Raw genomic sequence first — 22,145 nt, forward strand, 5'->3', positions numbered from 1 at the left:
AGCACAAATGTCGTGACTGTAATGTCTAATTTGTGAAGCTTCCTGACCATCTCATTCAAGCTTGCACTATTTTTCTTTCTTCTTCAGGAACGATAGTGAAGGTGAACATGTGGAGAATGTTGCTGTGTGAAGCAACAGCTGCCGTCATGGCCAAAGGGTTTGACATCCTGGGCATCAAACCAGTCCAGAAGATGTAACTACTTCTGCATTTGGACCCCTTGTATTTTACTAAACTAGTTTTCTTAGCTGTCGGAGTGGAGTCTTATTGAAAACCTACTTTAAAAATAAAAAATTGCTAATGTGTGGATTGAACTTGTGTATGCTGCCTTGTATGTGGGTGGCATATTGTCTGTGTGATGGTTTAAAGGATATGTGACTCTTACACACAGGTGCCTGAATTTATATATCGCACGCTGAATAGGTACATAAAAAACAAGGTCACGAATGCATCAATACTATAACCTGGAAGAGAGACAAAGAGAGAACAAGTGTTTGAGGGCTGCACCTTTATTAGAGGTGCTTTGTCCAGGCCGTTACAATCTGAGTATTGCAACCAAAAGTATTTACAGAAAAGGAACAAAACTGAGTAAATACAAATGTGAGGAAAGTGGTTAAATTCTTATGCATATTAACATTCCAGACTTTCAAAATATATAAAGCTATAGTACCCAAGGCTGCCCTGTGCACACTACGTTGCATAGCCTCTTAAGTTTAATTATTTTGAAAGATGCAGTTGTAGACACACCAGTTAGATCAGTGATACTCAGATCGCCAGGGGTGCAGGAGACAAAGAGCCATAGGAGCGTGAAGTCATTGTTTCATTCTATATGTTCATATTTAAACAGTATGATGGGAAATGTTTAGTTTTTATTTATATTATTCTCACAACAAAAGGCCTGACCAAGTATTCTTATTTTATCAACTACAATTAAATCACACTTTTAATATCAAAGAGCCACAGGGGAGACAAAGAGTTAGTTTATTTTAAGTTCAGTTGAACAGATGCCTGTTTTGCATCTTAGTACTATCGAGCTTAAGTAGTTTCACCCATCACTTGTCTTAAATTCATTCTCACTTATCAGCACCTAGAAAGAAGACAGTTAAAACACTGTTTCTAATACTTACATATGGTACAGGGATGTGGCAAAGCCTCCATAAATTACCAGCAGTTGACACATCTATGTTCTGCAGCTACAGCTGTGCCAGTGATGTCAAAGGGTTTTTTTAACAACTGTAAACCAGAAATAGATTAAATAAAGCACCTGCTTATACTGCAGCATCGCATACATCCAGCCAAACAAAAAGTTTCCGCTCAGGGCATTTAAAATCATTAGCTGCTAGTGTACAACACTAGCCTCTCTCACTTTTCATTGTAAATGTGGTACACTGGACTTTAAAAAAAATCGCTCTGTAATATGTAAGCTTTAGAAAGTCATTTGCTGTTACAAAATTCAGTATGGCATCCCTGACCATATATTGCTATATTTTTACATGCATTGTCATTGTTTGGGCTTACATCAAAATGTTTAGATGGGTGGGTTGCTTCGTTTTTCTTAAAAAGCTGCATTAGCATTTAGCAGAGGCTGCAGTGTTCTGGAGGTAGATTTAGACCCAAAGTTGTGCAAAATTATCTCCAAGCCTGGCTCCAGGTTTAGCTGTGAGACTTGTTAGCAGCTAGTAACAGAGCTTTTACATTTTTAATCTCCAGCTCAGGAAAACTTGTCACCACCTACATTTCCAGTGCTGCAATAAAGTTAATCTGGCAGCATTACTATGAGCATGTGGGGCCTAGCGTCTAGTTTTCAGTGGAGTTTAAGAGCAAAATGGTAAAGTGGCGTTATTGTGGGTGCTAGTAAGTCTGCTAACGTGCTCTCTCCATAATACCCAAGAACAGCTATTCAGGGTCAGCCCAGTTGTCCATCGAGCCCAGCAGCCTGTCTTCTGACAGTGCCCAGTGCTTCAGAGGGCCTGACTAGAACAAGCAAGCATTGCACTAACACTCAGCTTGTGGCAAAAAAGAGGCTAGGGAACATGCCACTGATGGACCTATTCGCCATGAACGTAGCTTGTTCTTCCTTTGAACCCTGTTAGTATTGTTTTGGCCGTCACAATGTAAGGTCCATAGATTGACGCTGAGTCATGTGAAGAATAACTTGCTTTTCTTTGTTTTAAACCTGCTGCCTAGGGAGGGCCCCCTGGTTTTTGTGTTATGTGAAGGAATAAATAACTTCCCTTTCTCCACACCATTCACGGTTTCATAGACCTTCAGCGTATGTGCTTTGTAGTTGTCTATTTTCTATACTGAACAGTCCCACTCTTTTTAATCTCTCCTCCTAGGAAGCTGTTCCATACCCCTAATTGTTTTTGTTGCTTTGCTCTGTACCGTTCTCTTTCTTTGCAATGAGGTGACCAGCCCTGCATGCAGTATTCAAGATGTGGGCATGCCATAAATTAATTATAGTGGCATTATCTAGTCCTTGCCTCATGATGCCTAACATTGAAAACAGCTAATGGTGACCAATCCAGCCAAGGTCTTTTTTCTTGAGTGGTAAGAGCTAATGTCGTTTGTATAGATGGGCTTATGGTTCCCAATGTGCATTACTTTGAATTTCATCTTCCATTTTTGTTGTGCAGCTCAGTAAGAGCCCTTTGTAATGCTTCACTGCCACCTCATCGTTCATGTTGGAATGGTCCCCATATAGCTCCCTGGGGAGGGGGCACCATGCTTTACCTTGCTCCCTTCTGAAAATTAGCCAGTTATTCCTACCCTTTGGTTCTGTGTTTTAACCAGTTACTGATCCACGAGGGGCCCTTCCCTCTTTTCCCATGACAGGTTTTTTTGGTAAAGGACCTTGCTCAAGTATTTTATCAATTGTCTCACCCTCAAAGAATTTCAGTAGATTGGGGAGGTATGATTTCCTGTTACAAAAGCCCTGTTGACTCTTCCGTAACATCTTTTGTGTCTGCTAATTCTGGTCTTTACTATAGTTTCACTCAGTTTGCCTGGTAATGAAGTTACTCTTACCAGCTTGTAATTGCCTGGATCACAACTGCAGCCTTTAAAAATATATATATATATGGGTGTCCCATTAGCTAGCCTCTAGTCAGCTCGTACAGAAGTTGATTGAAGTAGGGTACATATTACCCTTAGCACTTTCTTATTTGCGTTCCTTCCCAACACTTAGGAATAAGTCAGCAGAAAGCATTCAGCTGTTTAATTTATCACTTTGTTCCATAAACCACCTCTATTGCCTCCTCAATCTGGGATAGCTTGCATTGTCACCTAAAACTAATACACCTCTACCGTCATAGCCCTCCCTGAGGGAGGGATAGATTAGTGGTTTGAGAATTGGCCTGCTAAACCCAGGATTGTGAGTTCCATATTTGAGGGGCCATTTAGGGATCTGGGGAGTGCTGCTTTACTGCATTATATTGGGGTAGAGGCGTAGCTCACATCTGCTGCAGTAAAGGCTGAGTCAAAGAATTCACTTAGCTTCTTGACAATAGCTTGCTCTTGCTTGAGTGTTCCTTTAACACCTTGGTCCTTCACCATTCCTGATTCTGCTGTTCTTAAACTTATTTTTGCTGTGTGTCTCTCTTGTTCTTCAAATTCTTCTTTTGACTTGCTCGGGTTTATGTTCCTGTCAGTTCTCCGCAGTAGGATTTGACTTTCACGAATTTTTACTTTGTTGGTCCTGTTTTTTTTCTTTTTCCCCATTTGGGACCTTCATTATGGTGTGTTTGAAGTGTTTCCATGCCACTTGCACACGTTTCACTCCTGTGGCTGTACCTTTTCATTTATAGTGAACTAAGTTCCTTATTTTTTCTGTAATTCTCTTTTCTAAAGTTAAATGCTACTGTAGTGGGCTTGTGCGTGTCCCCTCCTACCCTACCCTCTCCCAATGTTGTTAAATTTATATTATGGTTGCTATCAGCAAGTCTTTCAGCTCTATTCACCTCTCTGCCAAACATGCTCCACTTAGGACTCAATCAACAGTTGCTTCTCTCCTTCTGGATTCCAGAAGGAGCTGCTCAGGGAAGCAATCATTAGTGGCATCATAAAACTCTTTGCTTCCCCTCCTGAGGCAATCTGTGCCCAGTCCATGTAGGGATAGTTGAAATCTTCCATGTTTACTCAATTTTCTATTTTTATAACCTTTCTCCCTGACCATTTCACAATCACCATCTTGGACAGGCAGGAGATAAGAATATAGCAGTAGAAATATATTATTGAAGCATAGAATTTCTATCCATAGACAGTCTGTTACAATTCGATTCATTATGGTTTTTATTGTATTTGCCCTTATTCTTTCTTGCACATCTAGTACCACTATGCCCTCATCCATCAGCACTACCTCATCTCTATCTTTTATACCTTCGTATCACTGTGTCCCATTGATTGTCATCCTTCCCCCCGTTTTTGTGATGTCTATTATATCACTATCCTCATTCAATACCGGACACCCACGTTCACTTATCTTAGTATTTACACTTTCAGCATTGGGAGACAAGCAGGCACTGATTAGCTATCGGTCATTATGTGATGTAATTGAGTAGGACTCTCTTTCATTTGTCTCTTCAGTTCCTACTTGTGCTTTACCGCTCTAGTTATGTTCAACCACACTAGCTCAGAGCCACTGATTGCTATGCCTACTGTCCAGGTGTCCCAGCTCTTATGTAGCACTCAGAAATCTATTGGTGACACACTGTTCAGAACTTCTACTTGCTGTTGGTGAGACACCGATAACTCTCACATCACCATCACTGTAAGGATGTAACATTGCTACTTTGCATGGCATACACCTAAGCAACTCAAAATCACACCTGCAACTATGAATGAGTTCCAAGACGACATAAATCAAGATCAAGTTAGTTTTACAAGAACTAACAACAAAAAAAAGACTGAACATTCTGCGCGCCCCCATACCCAGAGCTGTGTAAAACATTTAACCCTAGGAGTAGCACCTTAATTATCTGTGTACACACACTTTTTGGCTTCCATGATGAGCAGCTTAAAGGTACACAGGGAATGTTTAACCACAATTGTAGTTCAGAAGACAAGCACAGTGCCTATGACTGAGCTCAAGTAATTGAAGTTGCAGGTTACATTCAAAAACCAGTTTCTGCTAGTCCAGTCACATATTTCTGCTTAGAATTTAGCTTGGTTAGGTTGACTTATGGCCCTTATTTAACAATTGAAATGTATTCCTAAAGCTTTACCAACTGTCAAATGCAGGAACTCTACCCATAACATTAAACAACCACCCCCACCAGATTTGGATTTTTATTATGTAAAAAGGAAATATCAAGAGTTAACAGCACATGCTAAAGTATTTAGCTCCCTCTAGTGAGAGGCATAGGTTTTCAGCCCTATTTTCAACTGTAAAGAGGTTAAAATTAAATTCACATCTCCACCACCTTATTCAATAAAAAGAAAATTCAAGAGACATAATACTCTAGAATGCATAAAAGTCTACACTTATAAAATACTTAATGCGTATTTGGAAAAATACCATGTTTTTAGTTTAATAACTTACTTTATAACTATAATTTTGAACCAGCATATTTAGTCTTTCCTGGATGTAACAATTGCATTTTATAACTTCGTATATATACACATACACACATTTGACCTTTTAGCTATCTCTGTGCAGCCAGTTCAAGAACAGCTTCCTGAAACTGGAAAGAAAAAAAAAAAAGCAGCTTTATAAAATTACTATTTTACATCACATTTATATGCCATTACAAATTACTTTTTGGTTTATTAGTTTTAAAATATAGGCAAGTCTATGAGTCTATAGCTTTTAAAATGATAGAGGAGCAGTTCATGCCTCAGCAGCAGCCTCTGTTGAGAACCAGGTGCTTTAGATTTTCATTTCCTTTGTGTCATTCCTGAGAGGTTTGAAGGAGTCTTTTATCCTCATCAGTTCTGCAGCACACATATGACCAAAAACTCTGTTGTACCATTCTGTTGTTCGTCCCCTGTAAACCAAGAAGTCGATTATTAGCAGCCCTTAAAAGATATTTAAACAGGACTAAGCAATTCATTTTCTTTCTGTCCATTACCTTCTTAATTTGTAAGCACATACACACCTAATTATTATTAGTATTACCTACATGCCCCCACCCTCACTCGTGTGTGTGTGTGTGTACGTACAAAAGGCCAACTCCTCCCTGTAAGATAGCCTAATGAGTAGTTTGGCTAGGTCTGGGAAAGAGGAGGATTTAATGCAAAAATGCATTAATTCCAGTGGAGAAACAGTGGAAGAGGTTCATTTTCTTATCACACCTAGGTTATAGAATTTTTGACTGGTCATCTTGGTGTTAGCGATTAATGACATTTTGCTAACTGCTGCAAATCTCTTCCCAGTGGGTGTTGGGAGCACATCCATCAAAAATCTTCCAAATGAGCCACTGCAGCCATTCCCCAACAGAGTCCCACTTGTTTTTCTGTTCAGTGACATTGGTGACTATTTTACAGCTTGATGCAGACTGTTTAGCCAAAGTGGTGCCACTTTGCTTGGGACTCTCGCCCCTTTGGGTTTTGAAACAAAATGTAGCAATGGTTTGAGCATTGGCCTACTAAACCCAAGATTGTGAGTTCAATCCTTGAGGGGGTCATTTAGGGAACTGGAGTTTAAAAAAAAAAAATCTGTCTGGGGATTTGTCCTGCTTTGAGCAGGGGTTGGACTAGATGATCTGCTGAGGTCCCTTCCAACCCTGAGATTCTGTGATTCTAATTCAAGTCCATTGGACATTTCACAGTGTCCTCAAAGTTGACTCACATTTCTGGGAGTTTTCCAGAGCTCAGACAGGACGTGAGTCATGCACAGAGGTAAAGCACACATGAAAAAGAGAGACTACAGTATAACACTGTGCCTCAAATGTTTTTGAAATTGAGACATGCAATTTAAAGCTGACCCTTCCATCTCCCCAGCAAGACCATCCCTTACAGAATAAGTCACATCTCTTGGCAGCATAGAGGTTACTAGAATTCACTGTTCTTGGGCAGAATATGTTGTGTATGAGTGAAATCTAACTTTCCTCCAACATCATAGGACTTGACTCTCTTCCACCAGCTTATTTATTCTGAAACACCATGGAGAAAAAAATCCCTCTATACATAATACCCCATTAGCCTGCCTTTGATTAAACTGTGTGCTATGTCCCACTCTACAGGTCAGGAGCAAGGCATATCCTGCAGAACAACTACTCTGTGCATGATTGAAGCTCCCACTTCAACGGTTTTGCATGTGCCCCAAGATTTTAGAATACTGGGGGTTAACTTGTACCTGTTTGTTGTTTTAGGGAGACAGATTAACAAGAGTCATCTTGGTTTATAGAAATCTAGCTAACATCCAGCCCCCATCATCACTCACGAGAACGGCTTCACCAGCAGAGAATGTGAAGCAATCATCTTTCCCAGCTTCTAGATATTCAGCATTGGATTATACCAGTTGCTTGCCATTTTCTACCTCTCTCCCCATAAACCCACACAGATCATTGCAGCCACAAATAGGCCAGAACTATTATAAATAGCTCTGTAACAGCACACAATAACACTGTGCGACAGCTTCGGACAGGATGTGAGAGTTCTAGTACTCACTGTGTTTGAGGCAATTAATATAAAATTCATAGTAAAAAAAAAAATCTCAGTAAAAGATTGTGGGATTTTAACTACCATCTGTCCCAATACCAAAGTAGCTTTGTTGATGATACTCTGGGGGGACAGAATACTTCTCTACAGTGAGCACAAACTCAAACCCGTAGTAGACAACCCACTTGGCAAAGACATCTTTGCCAATACACAAAATAAATCAACAGGCACTTCTTATCCAAAGACTTCAAAGTGTTTTTACACAGGTGAGGAAGTAGCATTATCCTCATGTCACAAGGGGGAACTTTTACAAGGAAGAGAGATTAAGTGGTTGCCCTAGATCATCCAGCAAGTTAGTGGTAGACCCAGGAATCGAACCCAGACCCCAGCCTCATGCCCTCTCCACTTGAGTGCTAAGTATTATTTTATGTTAATTTCCACTCTGTTACTGTAGAATACGTGTGACAGAACATATTGGTGGCTGGAAGCTGTGCTCAGGACCCAGCAGCACCACAGGGCTAAGGTAAAGAAGCATAAACTAAAAATACCTCGTGTCTGTCCGGCAGACGTGAGTCACTTTGGATTTCTGGGAGCCAACTGGTTCTAAGAGATACTGACACAAAAGGACATGGGCCAAAATCCCATGCAGAGTAGCTCCTTCACTGTCAACTGAGGTAGCTGCCAAAATACAGGTGCCACTTTGGGGATCAGTCCTCCAAGTCCTGGAACAAAGAAGGGCATTTTTAGGACGTTTCACACATATGTTTTTAAATGGCTGGACAATCTGATGTTCTGCCTGTGGCATAAAGCAATATTCTGATGGGCAGAGACCAAATCAGTTAATGCACAAAATGAATAAAAATCTTTTCCATGCCTCAATCCATATGGAGGCGGCTTACAAATCCTGCCATAAACGATCTATTATTTGTGTTGCACTAGCACCTACAGGTCATGGATGAAGGTTCCTTTGTTCTAGGCACTGTTCAAATGCATAATAAAGACAGCCCCTGCCCAGAAAAGTTTACAATCCATATAGAAGAGACATATGGAGGAGCTAACTAAGCCCTGGTCTACACTACACACTTACGTCAGTATAACTACATTTTCCACACCCCTAAACTACATAGTTATAACTGACCTAACCCCCTGTATAGACAGCGCTATGTCGATGGGAGGGCTCCTGTCAACATAACTACCACCTCTCTGGGAGGTGGATTACGTACACCGACAGGAAAAGCGTAGGTAGCATCTTCACTCAGCGGCACAGCTGCACTGGGGCAACACTGTAAGTGTAGACAAGCCCTAAGGGTCCCAGTGCTGCAACCAGATTCCTGCACCCTCATGAAACCACACTGCACATGAGCACAACGATCTGCTCAAGTGGATCCAGGGGCCTAAATCACCTGAGCAGATCTGGGAAAAACCCCAATCAATCCACAGCTCCCACCTATACCTTCTTAGGAAGAAAGAGTGATAAAACAGGATCTAGTCATTGTCATACTGGGCTACAATTTACATTTTTTCCAGACGCAAACCAAGGATTCTCAAACGGGGGGATAATACAGCTACAACAACAAACGTTTGTGCTGTCATTTTTAGAAGAAAAGAGGCAGGAATGTGGCAACTATTTCTGAATCTCGGCAGTGTAAGCCTCCTACTGAGTCTGTAAGCTCTTTGGGGGAAGACTTATTTTTATATGTGGCACATTGCCTGGCAAATGGGGCTGAGGGTTCTAGGCATTACCGCAATACACACTGTGTCATAGTAATGGACAATCAGATCAGTGGTTACACAGTAGGTATCCAGAAATAGGGAAATGCACCCCTTTTTGATTGACATGGAACTGGAACAACCCAGCATAAAATGCTGGGAAGCAACACACAGTTGGGCTATAAATTGTGTTTGGGAAACCAATGAGAAAAGTCACAGCAGTTCCTTACCTCAAAACCACATAATCCCGCGGCAGGAGGGGTGACATGCTTTCTGTTGTATAGTGATAAACATCTGTTTCATCATCCCAGGTCTCCAGGATTTTAGCCTGCTGCAGACTTGGGTCCCACAGATGCTGCTCTGTCAGTATGCGTTGAAGGATTACTTTAGGAGCAGCATTGATTTCAGTGGATGCCTTCCATAACCGGACGTGGTAGTTATCTTCCACCTTAGAAGACAGGTGATGGACACTAGTAGTCCTCAAAGGAGACTCAAAGAGCTTGACTTGTTTAGCCTAACCAAAAGAAGGCCGAGGGGGGGATAGGATTGCTCTTTATCAGAGGGATAAATATCAGGGAGAGGAATTATTTAAGCTTAGTACCAATGTGGACACAAGAACAAATGGATATAAACTGGACACTAGGAAGTTTAGACTTGAAATTAGATGAAGGTTTCTAACCATTAGAGGAGTGAAGTTCTGGAACAGCCTTCCAAGGGGAGTAGTGGGGGCAAAAGACATATCTGGCTTCAAGACTAAGCTTGATAAGTTTATGGAGGGGATAGTATGATGGGATAGACTAATTTTGACAATTTATTGATCTTTGATTATTAGCAGGTAAATATGCCCAATGGGTCTGTGATGGGATGTTAGATGGGGTGGGATCTGAGTTACTACAGAGATTTCTTTCCTGAGTGCTGGCTGGTGAGTCTTGTCCACATGCTCAAGGTTTAACTAATCGCCATATTTGGGGTCGGGAATGAATTTTCCTCCAGGGCAGATTGGCAGAGGCCCTGGAGGTTTTTCACCTTCCACTGCAGCGTGGGGCACGGGTCACTTGCTGGAGGATTCTCTGCACCTTGAGGTCTTTAAAACACGATTTGAAGACTTCAATAACTCAGGCATAGGTTAGGGGGTTGTTAAGGAGTGGGTGGGTGAGATTCTGTGGCCTGCGTTGTGCAGGAGGTCAGACTAGATGATCATAATGGTCCCTTCTGACCTTAAAGTCTATAGAAGAGTATATTTAGTGATCCATTCCCCCTTCCACCACTCCCTCCCTCCAGCAGAAACCTAAACAGCCTTTCACCAAGGTGTGTCTGCTACAGACGAATGGGTCTAGGAGCCAAAGTGTAGTAAAGGGGACTTTATAATAGGAATAAACCGCCCAGTCAGCATGGATCATGAGTACTCATGTTTCTGGTATCTACAATGAAGGCCCTCCCTTGACTTTTTCCTACAAGATAGGTATCTTGCCCAGATAATGGTGTGCTGTAGGTGAAGGTGTGCAAGTCACAAGTGGGCAGCTCAACTTTGATTAATGCTAGATATAGACTACAAATAAAAAGGCACCAGGGAGTTGCCGCTAGCTCAAAAAGGGCTCTGGGGCAGTTGCTGAATTGATGTTAGGCAGAAACACAGCTAGTTTCAGCGCCTCCGCAAGCTCAGAAAGGTGCATGATTATTAAGTGCCATCTTTGCTAACACCCCAGCATCAGATTTACCTTTTTATTCGCCAATTCCACACGTTCCAAGTTTGAACAAGTAACCCAGCTCTTGAACTTTTCTTTGGCATCTCGCAGCAAGTCCTGCATGGAGTTCTCAAGGGAAACCAGCATGGAGTGTCTCATTGAGGTGGTCTGATTAGAAGCCTTTTCACTCAGGCCATTCTGTTCATACAAGTCATCACAACACTGATCCAGGCAATAGTCGGGCATCTGCAATGGGAGGGGATGTTGGATTCTAAACACAGTCCCATCACGTTTATTCTTACACTGGGAGAAAAATCTGCTAGGATAACGATCCTTAAGTGAATGTGAACTCACTATTGGAGACTCTTCATGTAAACGTTACAAGCGCAAAAGCAAGTGCCAACAAATATTCTAAACTGTTCCTTGAAAGAGCTGGACTTGCTAATGCGGCGAGACTGTGAATGAATGATCAGCAATCAGGAGCAGCCCAACACATTTTATAGCACTAGATGTGAAAATAAAAACCACTGCCCTAAGAAATGGGAAAGCTAGTTTAAGGAATGACGTCCTCTCTCAGCAGCTGGAGCACTGCAGTGGGATTCCTACATTGAACTCCTGGCTCTTCCACCACTTCAGTGTGCAATGTGGGGCTAGTTGCTTCACACCCATCTGTACAACTGGAAAACGTACTTACCTAATTGGAGCGTTGAGGCTTTAACTATAACGTCTTATGCCAGGAAATCAAATGACTAAGTCCCATTAAAAGTGTATCTGCCTATAAATGTGTTTGAAAACTACACTCATTAAACCCCAACACCTCTAGGAAGATTTTATATTAATTCTGCAGAGACAGTAACTGAGGTAAAAGCGCATGACTTGCTCTTCCTTGGGTTAGGCTATCTAGATCAATTTCATATGAAAGCCACAGCCTCAGATGTTCCAGCTAGTGAGGTTACAGCATTTTCTGGCTCATACCGAGAGATAGAGTAAGGTTTCAGACAGGAATTTCCATTTCTTAGCAGCAGTTCCTGGCTTATGGACAAGGGAGAAATGACTGATCGGAGACGAGATACACTATCTCCTTTGCATGTACATGACTTGCCTGACCTTACAGAGCATGCCTGGGAGCTGCTTACATCTTTTATACTATGGAGCCAGCCATCACACTGATTATTGTGGGGGCCGTTGGCTGCATAGGAAGGAGGTCACGCCTGCCTACTAGGGAGAGTATACGCCTCAAGGTCTCATTGAAAAGCACAAGACAGACTTAATGGGCTGAGAATTCTTTTCTGATAAGGGAGCCTCTCCCCCACTGAGAATGTCTTACCAGTCTGAGAGAAGCTGTGATAACATATGGTTAATGGAAGAGTGCAGGGTTGCGGGTATGCTTGCATAGGAAGAACAGAGCTCTTCTCCAGAGCAAACACCACATGACACTTCATTAGTGTTCTGCTCTAGCACCTTCCATCTGAGTCTCCCAAGCTGCCTTGCAAATAATGACCAAGCCTCTCAGCAAGGGAGCTATTATCCGCACCTTACAGACACAATGATTAAAGGCTCCTCAGTGGCAGTGACACCACTGCAAACCTGTCACAGGCACATCCTGCACCAGTGCAAAAAGGGGCTTGCTTGAGTGGGGCTTATCAGGATATGGCCCATCTGACACTGGCAGAGTGCATCTACATTGAGGGTTTGCATCTGTAGCTACCCCAGCCCAGGCCTACGTGACTTGCTCTATGTGACACAGCCAGAGGCAAAGCTGGGAACAAAACCCTGAACTTTAACTTCGTTATGCACCAGAGCCTGTTGCAGGAGGTGATGGCTCTTCTTTTCCACCCTATTCTTTGGGGCTTCCCCCCCGCCATCCCTTTTCTATTCCCCCTCTTCATGCTGCACCATTTCTTTCCTGTGCTCACTCTTCAAATACAGGCCAACACTGAACATGGTATGCCTAAGCCCAGGGAGGAGGCTGGAGGGATTGGAACATCACACCCTCCTTGCCAGTGAAGGTATTTTGGAAAGCTCCTCTGGCCCTCCCTGAAGTTGAAGTTTTTCCAAGGGGCCATTTCAGCACCAAGGTAGAAGGGACAGCCTGGCACCAATTAACAGACATGTGAATGCTGCCAAGGGGAGTGGTAGAAGTGCCTGGATGCCAGACTGATTCTTGATCCTTATCCAGCTCTTGCCTCCACGGCATAACTGCAGACTCCCACGTGCAGGCCAGTTAGCCTGCTGGAGGGAGCTAACCAGCTGCCAGCGAGGCTGCTGTGCAATCTTCACAGGAAAAGGAAAAATGAGGGAGGAGAGGATGCAATTAGCTGCCTTCCCCCAGGGCTCCCAGCGAGGGGGAACACGCACATTTCCCCTTGTGAAGGATGTTTTAAATCACTCTGGGATGGCGAGCTCCCTTTGTTACACGCTTATCATTAGAGCCCTGCATCCCACAGATAGACGGGGCCGGCCACTGCCTACACGTAGGCTACACTCAGCTCAGGGTTGTAGAGATACCCTACCCGAGTCAGTCAAATGTTGGATATAGAGGATTCCTGGAGGCATACGCCTGTGGGGTAAGCATTGCCAGGTGAGGCTGCCAAGTTATTTCTATCTCTAACTGGTAATACATTTAGAAATGCTGTCCTAAGCCAAGCTAGATGGAAAAAACAACTGCACAGAAATGGGACATTTTAAATAAACTGAGTTGGATTTTAAAAAGAATCCTCGTTCTGAGTTCTCAATACAGTGGGGCTAAACCAAAACCCAAACCCCACCTCAACCTCCGTGGCTCAGGCCCACCTCCCACACAGATATATCCAGAGCCTCAGGACTGGGTTTAGCACAGAAAGAAGGAAATGGATGGCAAAATGTGATCCTGTACAGCAGATACTATGACCTCTGCAACAGAATTCTCCCTGTATTACGGTCAGTAGGACACAGATACCACACTAAAGCGATAGGAATTGCAAGCAGAGGAAAGAGCAACAGGATAGTGAATCATAACTTAGCCCAGGGGAACTATCATCCTCAGTAAAAACAAGCCTTCAGGGTTTGCTTCAGGGGTTGTTTGGATTATTTTAAACTGTATTCAAGCAACAACAGGAGGACATTTACTCTTGCCAATAGGCAGCAAAGAACTTGCAGGCATGTCCAGTTTCAGTTTCAAGGCTGGAGCATCCTAATGGCATATTCATTTTTCTAATGAGCATGATGGACACTTTCTGTAATGTTGTAACATAGGGGGTGTTATAGGAAGTGACATACCTGGAAGAGTCTGTTGCACTCCATTATCATGTGGGCCAAGCCTTGGGTGGCTGCCAGATTTTCGCTCAAATCTCTCTGGTCTGGTTTTCCCAGGCTGTACTTCCTCTGGCTGGACCTAGAGAGAGGGTTAACAAGGATTTTTTCAAAGGCACAGCAGAGTAAATCAAAAAAGTAAGAGGTGAAACATCATCAGCAGCAGCAGCCTGGAAGCTCTAGGGAATTTTCTCATTTACTCTGGTGTCTGAATTTGTGTGTTACAATGAGTTCTGTACACAGACAGCTTCACTAGACAAAGTCTCCTGTCATCACTTTCACATGGACAACATTGTGAAAGCCACAGTAATCGTGAACAGTAAGCCGAATAGAAATGTTTCAGAGTGGTAGCCATGTTAGTCTGTATCAGCAAAAACAATGAGTCGTCCTTGTGGCACCACCTTAGAGACTAACAAACTTGTTTGGGCATACGCTTCCATGGGCTACAGCCCACTTCATCAGATGCATTAAGTGAAAAATACAGGAGCAGGTATAAATACATGAAAGTGTGAGGTCAGTCTAATGAGATCAATCAATTAACAGCAGGATACCAATTGATTGATCTCATTAGACTGATCTCACACTTGATTAAGCAACCCCCATCCTTTCATGTATTTATACCTGCTCCTGTATTTTTCACTTCATGCATCCGATGAAGTGGGTTCTAGCTAATGAAAGCTTATGCCCACATAAATTTGTTAGTCTCCAAGGTGCCACAAGGGCTCTTCCTTGCTTTTGCATAGAAATGGTAGCCTTGAACCAAATTGCTGAGATACCAAAGAGCACTAGTGCTACTGAGGCTTAACAACATTTTACAAGTAATACGGTCTTTTATTGAACAGTAATTAGAAAGGATTAGCCAAAGAAATTAATGAGCTCTCACTGATGTGTTCAGCATCGAGTTAAGTGTTTAGTTACATCAACAACCTATGTAGGCTGTCTAAAGACTTTTTATAAAATCATCACAATCCACAAAAGTGCTGCCATATTGCTATGTTTTGCTAACTCATGTTATCAGCATTTTAGGTCTTCCCAGACATAATCTTTATATGACACTAGTAACACTCACTCACAATAGCTTTATCTTGGAACATTCCCACTGAACAACTTTAAAAAGTGCAAGCGATAAGGACCCTTGACTATTCCTTAGAGCCAAGCCTTTTAGAGTATGTCCCTTTGAAGTCTGAATCCTAAGGTAAAACATTAACAACTAATTATCTGAATTTAAGGTTCAAAGCACCCTTGTTTCTAAAATGATTTTAGGCTTCTTGCTGTTGCAATGTAGAGTTAAAAGTAAATCCAGTGGTACAAACCACTAAACTAAAAGAGTCTCAATCTCCCAAACATTACAGATTGCTTAATTCTGGTCAGGATTTGCAATTGAAAAGCTATCAATCACTCTGCCACATTCCTGGCTCCACTCACATCTTCTCTCACTATGATCAGCAGTGCTGTCATTGTTTCAGCTTCAGTGTTAGCTCTTCCCAGCAAGAGCTGAGCATCACAGGACTTGTTTTATAGGTAGATATGCATTTTGAGATGCTTTGCGCTTCTTAAAAGCAAATTCTTTACATTTTTCATCTCTATTTACTTTTCTCAGAGAGTGTCATTAAATCTGAAATGCACAAACACCATGCATGTGACATGCTTCCTCACCTAAATGGAACGCAATATCCTTATCATTAGATTGCATAAGATGAAGAAGCATCTGCTTTGACAAGGGCATGATGTTTCTGTCAAAAGAAAACAGCCCTTTCCTGCCTCAAAACAAGTTTATCCACAAGCACAGCCGTACTGTATAGCAAACAAGGCCTTGCACTGAGGCTAGACTAGATCCTGAATAAGCATTCTCAGAGGTTACTGTACTGGTTCTACCTAGTGATGGCTCCTTCATCACTGCATGAACTGCCAGTAAACGTTACACAGTTAGGATATTGTTGCTTATTAAAATTAAAATCACTCAGTCCTCCGGCATCCTTATCAACAAAAAGAATTAGTACCTGAGCTGGACACTAGCTGCAGGAGCTTGAATATGCAGCTGGGTTTTTACATGTAAATACTAACAAAAGTTTCGAAGCCCACTTAAATAAATGCTTTCTAGCTACCCATTTCTCTGGAATACAGCCATCTTTATTGCATGTTACCTGAGTGCAAGCAGAATTATAAAAAGCAAACTTTGTCAGGAAGACTATTCTGACCCCTCTCTTCATAAGCACACACCGAATGGGTTTTTTGCTGTCTCCTTTGGCATAGATATTGGGAGAAACCTAATCTGAGTTTTTTTGTAGCGGAATCAGGCTAAGCTAATGCAAATGATACGTCTTACCACCTTCAGAATCTTATCCCAGGCACGTGTTAACTAAAACTTTGGGCATCCACAAAGAGTAGAGTTGTCTTAGGGCTTGGCTACACTTGAGAGTTGCAGCGCTGGTGGAGGCTTTCAGTGCTGCAATTAGTAACCGTCCACACCTGCATGGCACATCCAGCGCTGCAACTCCCTGGCTGCAGCGCTGGCTGAACACCTGGTCTGCTTGGGGTGTAGCGAGTGCAGCGCTGGTGATCCAGCGCTGCTCATCAAGTGTGGACACACATCAGCGCTGTTATTGGCCTCCAGGGTATTAGCAGATATCCCAGAATGCTTTTAACTAAATTACTCTCTTTGTTTTGTTATGCAGCCTCTCTGTTTTGTTGTGAACTCGGAGCTCCGGAGCTGCTTATCAAACACCTCCTGTTTGCTGTGATCAATCTGTACCTGACTGTGAACAATCAAATGAGATAAACCCTGTGAATGAGGCAGGCAGGGAGTGAGTGTTCGCTTGACAGAAACAGTGGGGGCAGAGGGGAGAAAAGGAGTCCATTGGATGCAGGCAGTTTGCAGTTAAGAGTTAAGGGTAAGGGATCGGGAACATTTTCTGATTTTGCAAGTCAGGAAGCTAACACACAGTTTTGGCTCCAAAAATCCACTCTCTCTCTCTCCCCCGCTCCCTGTCACACTACGCCCCACCCCACCCCCCTCTTTTGAAAAGCATGTTGTTGCCACTTGAACGCTGGGATAGCTGCCCATAATGCATCACTCCCAACAGCGCTGCAAATGCTGCAAATGTGGCCACACACCAGCGCTGGTAGCTGTGAGTGTGGCCACACACCAGCGCTGTTCCTACACAGCTGGATGACCAGCGCTGTAAACTCTCAGCGCTGCAACTTTCAAGTGTAGCCAAGCCCTTAGTGTATGATGCTTTTGAGGGGCGGGGGTGGATTACTGAGATAACTGGGGCCCAGACTACTTAGGGCTTTGAAGAACAGGGCCTTAAAATTGATCTCGTATTTGACAGTCTAGCCTCAGTGCAGGGAGCCAGAAGAGCTGAAGGGTGACGTAATCTCATCTCCCCTAAGGACTGAGCTATCACATACAGGACAAATCTGGAGCACTTCCAGATTTTTTTAACAGGCAAGGTACATTTTGGCTCATTTTATTTATGCAGTCAACATGGCACAGAAACACTCTTATTTAACAGTTCAGCTGTTAGAACAACGATACCTAGATGATGATGAACTCTCTCGCCTTAAAGTATTGAGATGAAACAAGGATGGCGCGAGACAGACTGCAATGTTGGTCGGAGTCATCTGGTTTTCTTCAACAAAAGCAACTACATCTCGGAGAAAGAAGAGAAGAATTTTCAGAGCTTCCCGATTTTCGTCTGGGAGCAGAAGAATGGCAGCCTGGACTGCATGAAACTGTTGATCCTTTGGCAAATCTGAAGATAGAAGAATTAGGAAACTCATGAGAGGGTTTGATAAGATAAAACATTAAATAAAAGAATGAACGCACTATCCCCTAAATAGGGCACCAACTCCATACATCAGCTCTCCCATTACTCAGGATCATAGGACAGTCCTCAGAGATGGCAAAGAGCTAAAAGGCCACCATTCCAGGTGTCGACACACCTATTTGCACCAGTTTAGTAAAGCCAGTTAAATTAAGCCTCCACAAGAGGTTTACATAGTGGCTTATTTCAGCTGGTCTTAAAGCTCTTCGTGATAGGCAGGGTATAGCTACACTTAGAGCTGCACAGCGCTGCCGCGGGAGCACTCCTGTGGCAGCGCTTTGAAGTGTGAGTGTGGTCGCAGCGCCAGCACATACTCCACCTCCCCGTGGGGATTAGCTTACAGCGCTGGGAGCTGCGCTCTCAGCGCTGGGGCTTTGCAGCGCTGTAACTTGCTGCGCTCAGGTGGGTGTTTTTTCACACCCCTGAGCGAGAAAGTTGCAGCGCTATAAAGCGCCAGTGTAGCCAAGCCCTTAAACTGAAATAAGGCTGTTTAAAATCCAGATATGGGCTTGTCTACACCTGGAGTTATTCAAAGACAGTTACTCCTGAATAATTCCCTGTTCAGCCATACTTACTCCAGAAGCAGAATGCCCACCAGGGTAGGCTAAACAGGAACAGCTGTTTAACTTTAAAAATAGCCTTTTTTAATTAAAAAAAAAACAAAACAAAAAAAAACCACTTTATCCAAAGATTTGGGATATTATTCCATATTCTACAGACAGGAAATAACAAGCAACTAGGACTAATGTAGTCAAGGCTTTGCCTCAAGGCAGCAGGATGCATGTTCCTCATGTCAAAATAAAGCCATGTAATACAACAAAACTCAAGATTTAATCTTTTTAGAAAGCTTGGGCTTATTTAAAGTTTAAATGCCTTTTTCAGGTTACAGAAAAGACTGTCATTAAAAACCCTTGAGGCACCAACATCACATGCCTCCAGAACAAGTTCTTGCTGCATCTCAAAAATGAATTCAGTTAAAAACAAACAATTGGCGACAACTAATTCAAAGCAATTGCAAATGATGTAGTTTGCCTTATGGTTTAGTCTTCTTTCAGACAATGTAGACAGGCTGACAAAACAACTAGAAATCAGCTGGTATTTCCAGTGAAAATGCCATAGCATGAGTGCTGGTCCTGTGGTAAGGAGTACCTGATATCAAGGTGCAGTCTTATTGAAATGAACAAGACTACTTGCATAGTCAGGTGCTCCTCAATGAGAGTAACAGATTATGCCCTAATTTAATACACAGAAACAACCATTTAAAAATCAAGTCAGAACGCCAACCACAGAGTACTGTTAAAGAGATGTGTGTGTGAGAGAGACAGAAAACACAAGGGTGAGGAAAATACTATTTGTTATATAATCTGAGACCAATATTTTCATATTCATTTTAGAAGCCCATCTTGAGACACGCTGGATTTTATTTGAGAAGTGCTGAGCACCTGCAGATCCTATTGACTTCAACTGGGCTTAAAGATGCTCAGAACTTCTGAAAAGTCACACCCCCAGCAGCATAACGTTGGATGCTCAAAATATGAAGAACACAAAATCAAGTTACTTTTGGCCTAAATGTCCAAGAAACTCAGAAAATTAAAAAAAAAATTACATACACTGATAGATGTGGAGGAAGGATTCACAAAGCTTGCTAGTGAATATAGGCTCAGGAAGATCTCGGAAATACTGCTTTACCATATCTGCCACATCAAATGCCGACTGTCCTTCATATGTTACATTGTTTGGGTCATTTTCATTCATTTCCCTTAAAGAAAGGATCCTAGATTTAACGCCTGATTTTCTGAACAGGCCAACCTATTAAGAAAACAGACAGACGTAAGAGCCCAAACTTAAGTCAAAATAAGCAATTTTTCTCCTTAACTCTGACACTGAAGTACTTATGATGGCTGTGCATGTACACACTGTACACGCGACATGATTTTGCTCACAGGTACATTAAAATATATCCCTGACATTGCTCTGAAAAGTCAGCTACTACCAATGCACTCTGATCTCTTCAGAAACAGCTTGGAGATTCCCTATTCTCCAGCCAAACCACAGTGGGACTCTTGGTGCATCAGTTAACCCAAGAGTGAGAGAAGTGAGAGTCCTCACTGAAGACTTTTCTTCCTTTTAAATCTATTTGTATTGGCTCTCTCAATTTATATCAACAGGATACGATGTTAACACTAGGTCCGCAAGTGCCAGTGCACTTTGGATGTTATATACAAATCCTTTTCTCTTTGATACACAAGTATGAATTTAAATTGATACCTCGGTAATTGCATTAAGCACCAAGCAGGATATCCAATCGCCTATTTTTAAGAGTTGGATAAGAACCACAATTTCCATTTTGTGGGAAATATTTCAAATAAGTTAATTTCAGTTTGGAATGAAAATTGGAAAATTTTAAAATTTTCCATGAGACAAAAAATTCTGAAAAATTCAATTTGAATAATGTCAAAACATGTCATTTCAATAGTATTTCAATTAATTTTGTTTCAACTTTTATAATATTAAAATATTTAGTATTATATATTTTAATATATAGTAAAGTTAATGTTTTAATGTAATATAAAGTCAAAGCCAAATGAACCAAAGTGATACTATTGAAATGACATGTTTTGACGTTGTTACAGAATATATATTCCATTTTTAACAGCAAGATATAGATTTGTACACTAACCCCATAATATGTATTTGGATCATTTTTTCATTTTGCATAATATTCTTATATATGTCTACACAAATCTGCAAATTAAACACTGTATTGACAAATCTTCCTTTAATATGCACACAATGACATACAAGGCGGCTCCCCAGTTTAGTTTTCAATGAAGAGAGACTTTATCCCAAATCCAGGACTCATGTAAAATGGTTTTCTAAGTGAACTGAATCTTTTTTTAAAAACAAAAAACCCACAACCCTCCATGGGTTTAAGTTATATGAGAAAAAGATTAATGAACCCTAACTAGATTTGTGAATCCAAACAGTTGGAGAGGGATGGAAAACTTCTAACTTTACACACTTTCCCCACCTCATTACAGAGGTACTGCAGCATATAGTATGTGGCTCATAATTGTGGGCACTAATCTAATATCTTCAGAGCAGCGGATAAATGTAACTTAGGCACAAAAAGTTGTTAAGCACAGCCCGATTATACGCCATAAAAAGCTACAGCTCAATTCTTAGAGATGTGAAATGAGAATTCCAATGTTGTGATGCTTTCAGACTGTACAGAGCAGACACAAGAGGTGCTACAGGTGTTGGATTTTGCTTTTTACCACCAAAATACCACTAAGAGAAGGCAGTTGACCCACATTTGCCAAGTGATCAGAACAACTGCAGGTGCTATAAACAAAGAAGGGCAGATACATTTATACTGGGGTGGAAATAAGGTATCCACAAAAGGAGAACAATATCGCTATTCCCTGTAGGGTGCCCACTCAAGCCTGTTCAGACACCACTGTTAGAAGCCTTGGAGAGTCTCTTGAAAGGGTTGACAAAGCAAAAAAAAACAACCAAAAAACTGGTCAGCTCTCTAGGGGCTCCAAGTTAAAAACATACATGGAATAAAGTGTCACTCAAGTCATATTTAGGTTTGTTTTATATTTGTACCTGGTCAAGAAAGTGGCTTCTTAAGTACTCCATGGCCTGGATAATGCTCTTTGGAAGCGGATGGCTTGTTCGCTGAACATTTAGCAGTAATGGGACCCCAAATACATTTTTGTCCTTATAGTCAGGGGCTTTGATTTTTCTAATGAACTTTGGAACGGTCCTGAAAACAAAAATAAGTACATTCAAACCATTAGCTGCCCTTCCATTTAGGCAGTTTAGAGCAGGGGGCACTGAGGATGTTCCCCCCCACACACACCCCTCTCTTTATGCTGTGCACATTTAGGAAGTCATGTGCCACCTTTGTTCCTTCCCCAAATGCTGCAGCCTTATTACACTCATGGCAGCACAAAGAAACCAACACTTAAAAATACAGCAACAACCTAGGCTGTGTGTCTTAAAGTCCCTTAAATTAGCAGGGTGCAG

At 42.0% G+C, this 22,145-nt stretch overlaps 2 protein-coding genes across 6 annotated transcripts in view; one reads left to right on the top strand and one right to left on the bottom strand.

Annotated features, from left to right (window-relative positions):
- The window catches only part of RARS1 (arginyl-tRNA synthetase 1), a 33,487-nt gene extending 33,175 nt beyond the window's left edge, over positions 1–312 (top strand). For both annotated transcript variants that reach the window (XM_039483567.1, XM_039483568.1), the window contains exon 15: positions 88–312. In XM_039483567.1, the coding sequence (XP_039339501.1) occupies positions 88–197 (110 nt within the window). In that variant the 3' untranslated portion in view covers positions 198–312. The remainder of the gene's footprint in view (positions 1–87) is intronic.
- Positions 313–2,474: 2,162 nt separating this feature from the next.
- LOC120369855 (rho GTPase-activating protein 7-like) overlaps positions 2,475–22,145 on the bottom strand; it is a 155,296-nt gene continuing 135,625 nt past the window's right edge. For all 4 annotated transcript variants that reach the window (XM_039483563.1, XM_039483565.1, XM_039483564.1 and 1 more), the window contains 8 exons: positions 21,723–21,882; positions 19,721–19,919; positions 17,822–18,038; positions 14,251–14,365; positions 11,026–11,238; positions 9,538–9,755; positions 8,146–8,319; positions 2,475–5,982 (listed from right to left, as the gene is read on the bottom strand). In XM_039483563.1, coding sequence (XP_039339497.1) covers positions 5,865–5,982; positions 8,146–8,319; positions 9,538–9,755; positions 11,026–11,238; positions 14,251–14,365; positions 17,822–18,038; positions 19,721–19,919; positions 21,723–21,882 — 1,414 coding nt within the window. In that variant the 3' untranslated portion in view covers positions 2,475–5,864. The remainder of the gene's footprint in view (positions 5,983–8,145; positions 8,320–9,537; positions 9,756–11,025; positions 11,239–14,250; positions 14,366–17,821; positions 18,039–19,720; positions 19,920–21,722; positions 21,883–22,145) is intronic.

This window comes from Mauremys reevesii, linkage group 8 (assembly GCF_016161935.1).
Source record: "Mauremys reevesii isolate NIE-2019 linkage group 8, ASM1616193v1, whole genome shotgun sequence".
Classification (NCBI taxonomy): Eukaryota; Metazoa; Chordata; order Testudines; family Geoemydidae; genus Mauremys; species Mauremys reevesii.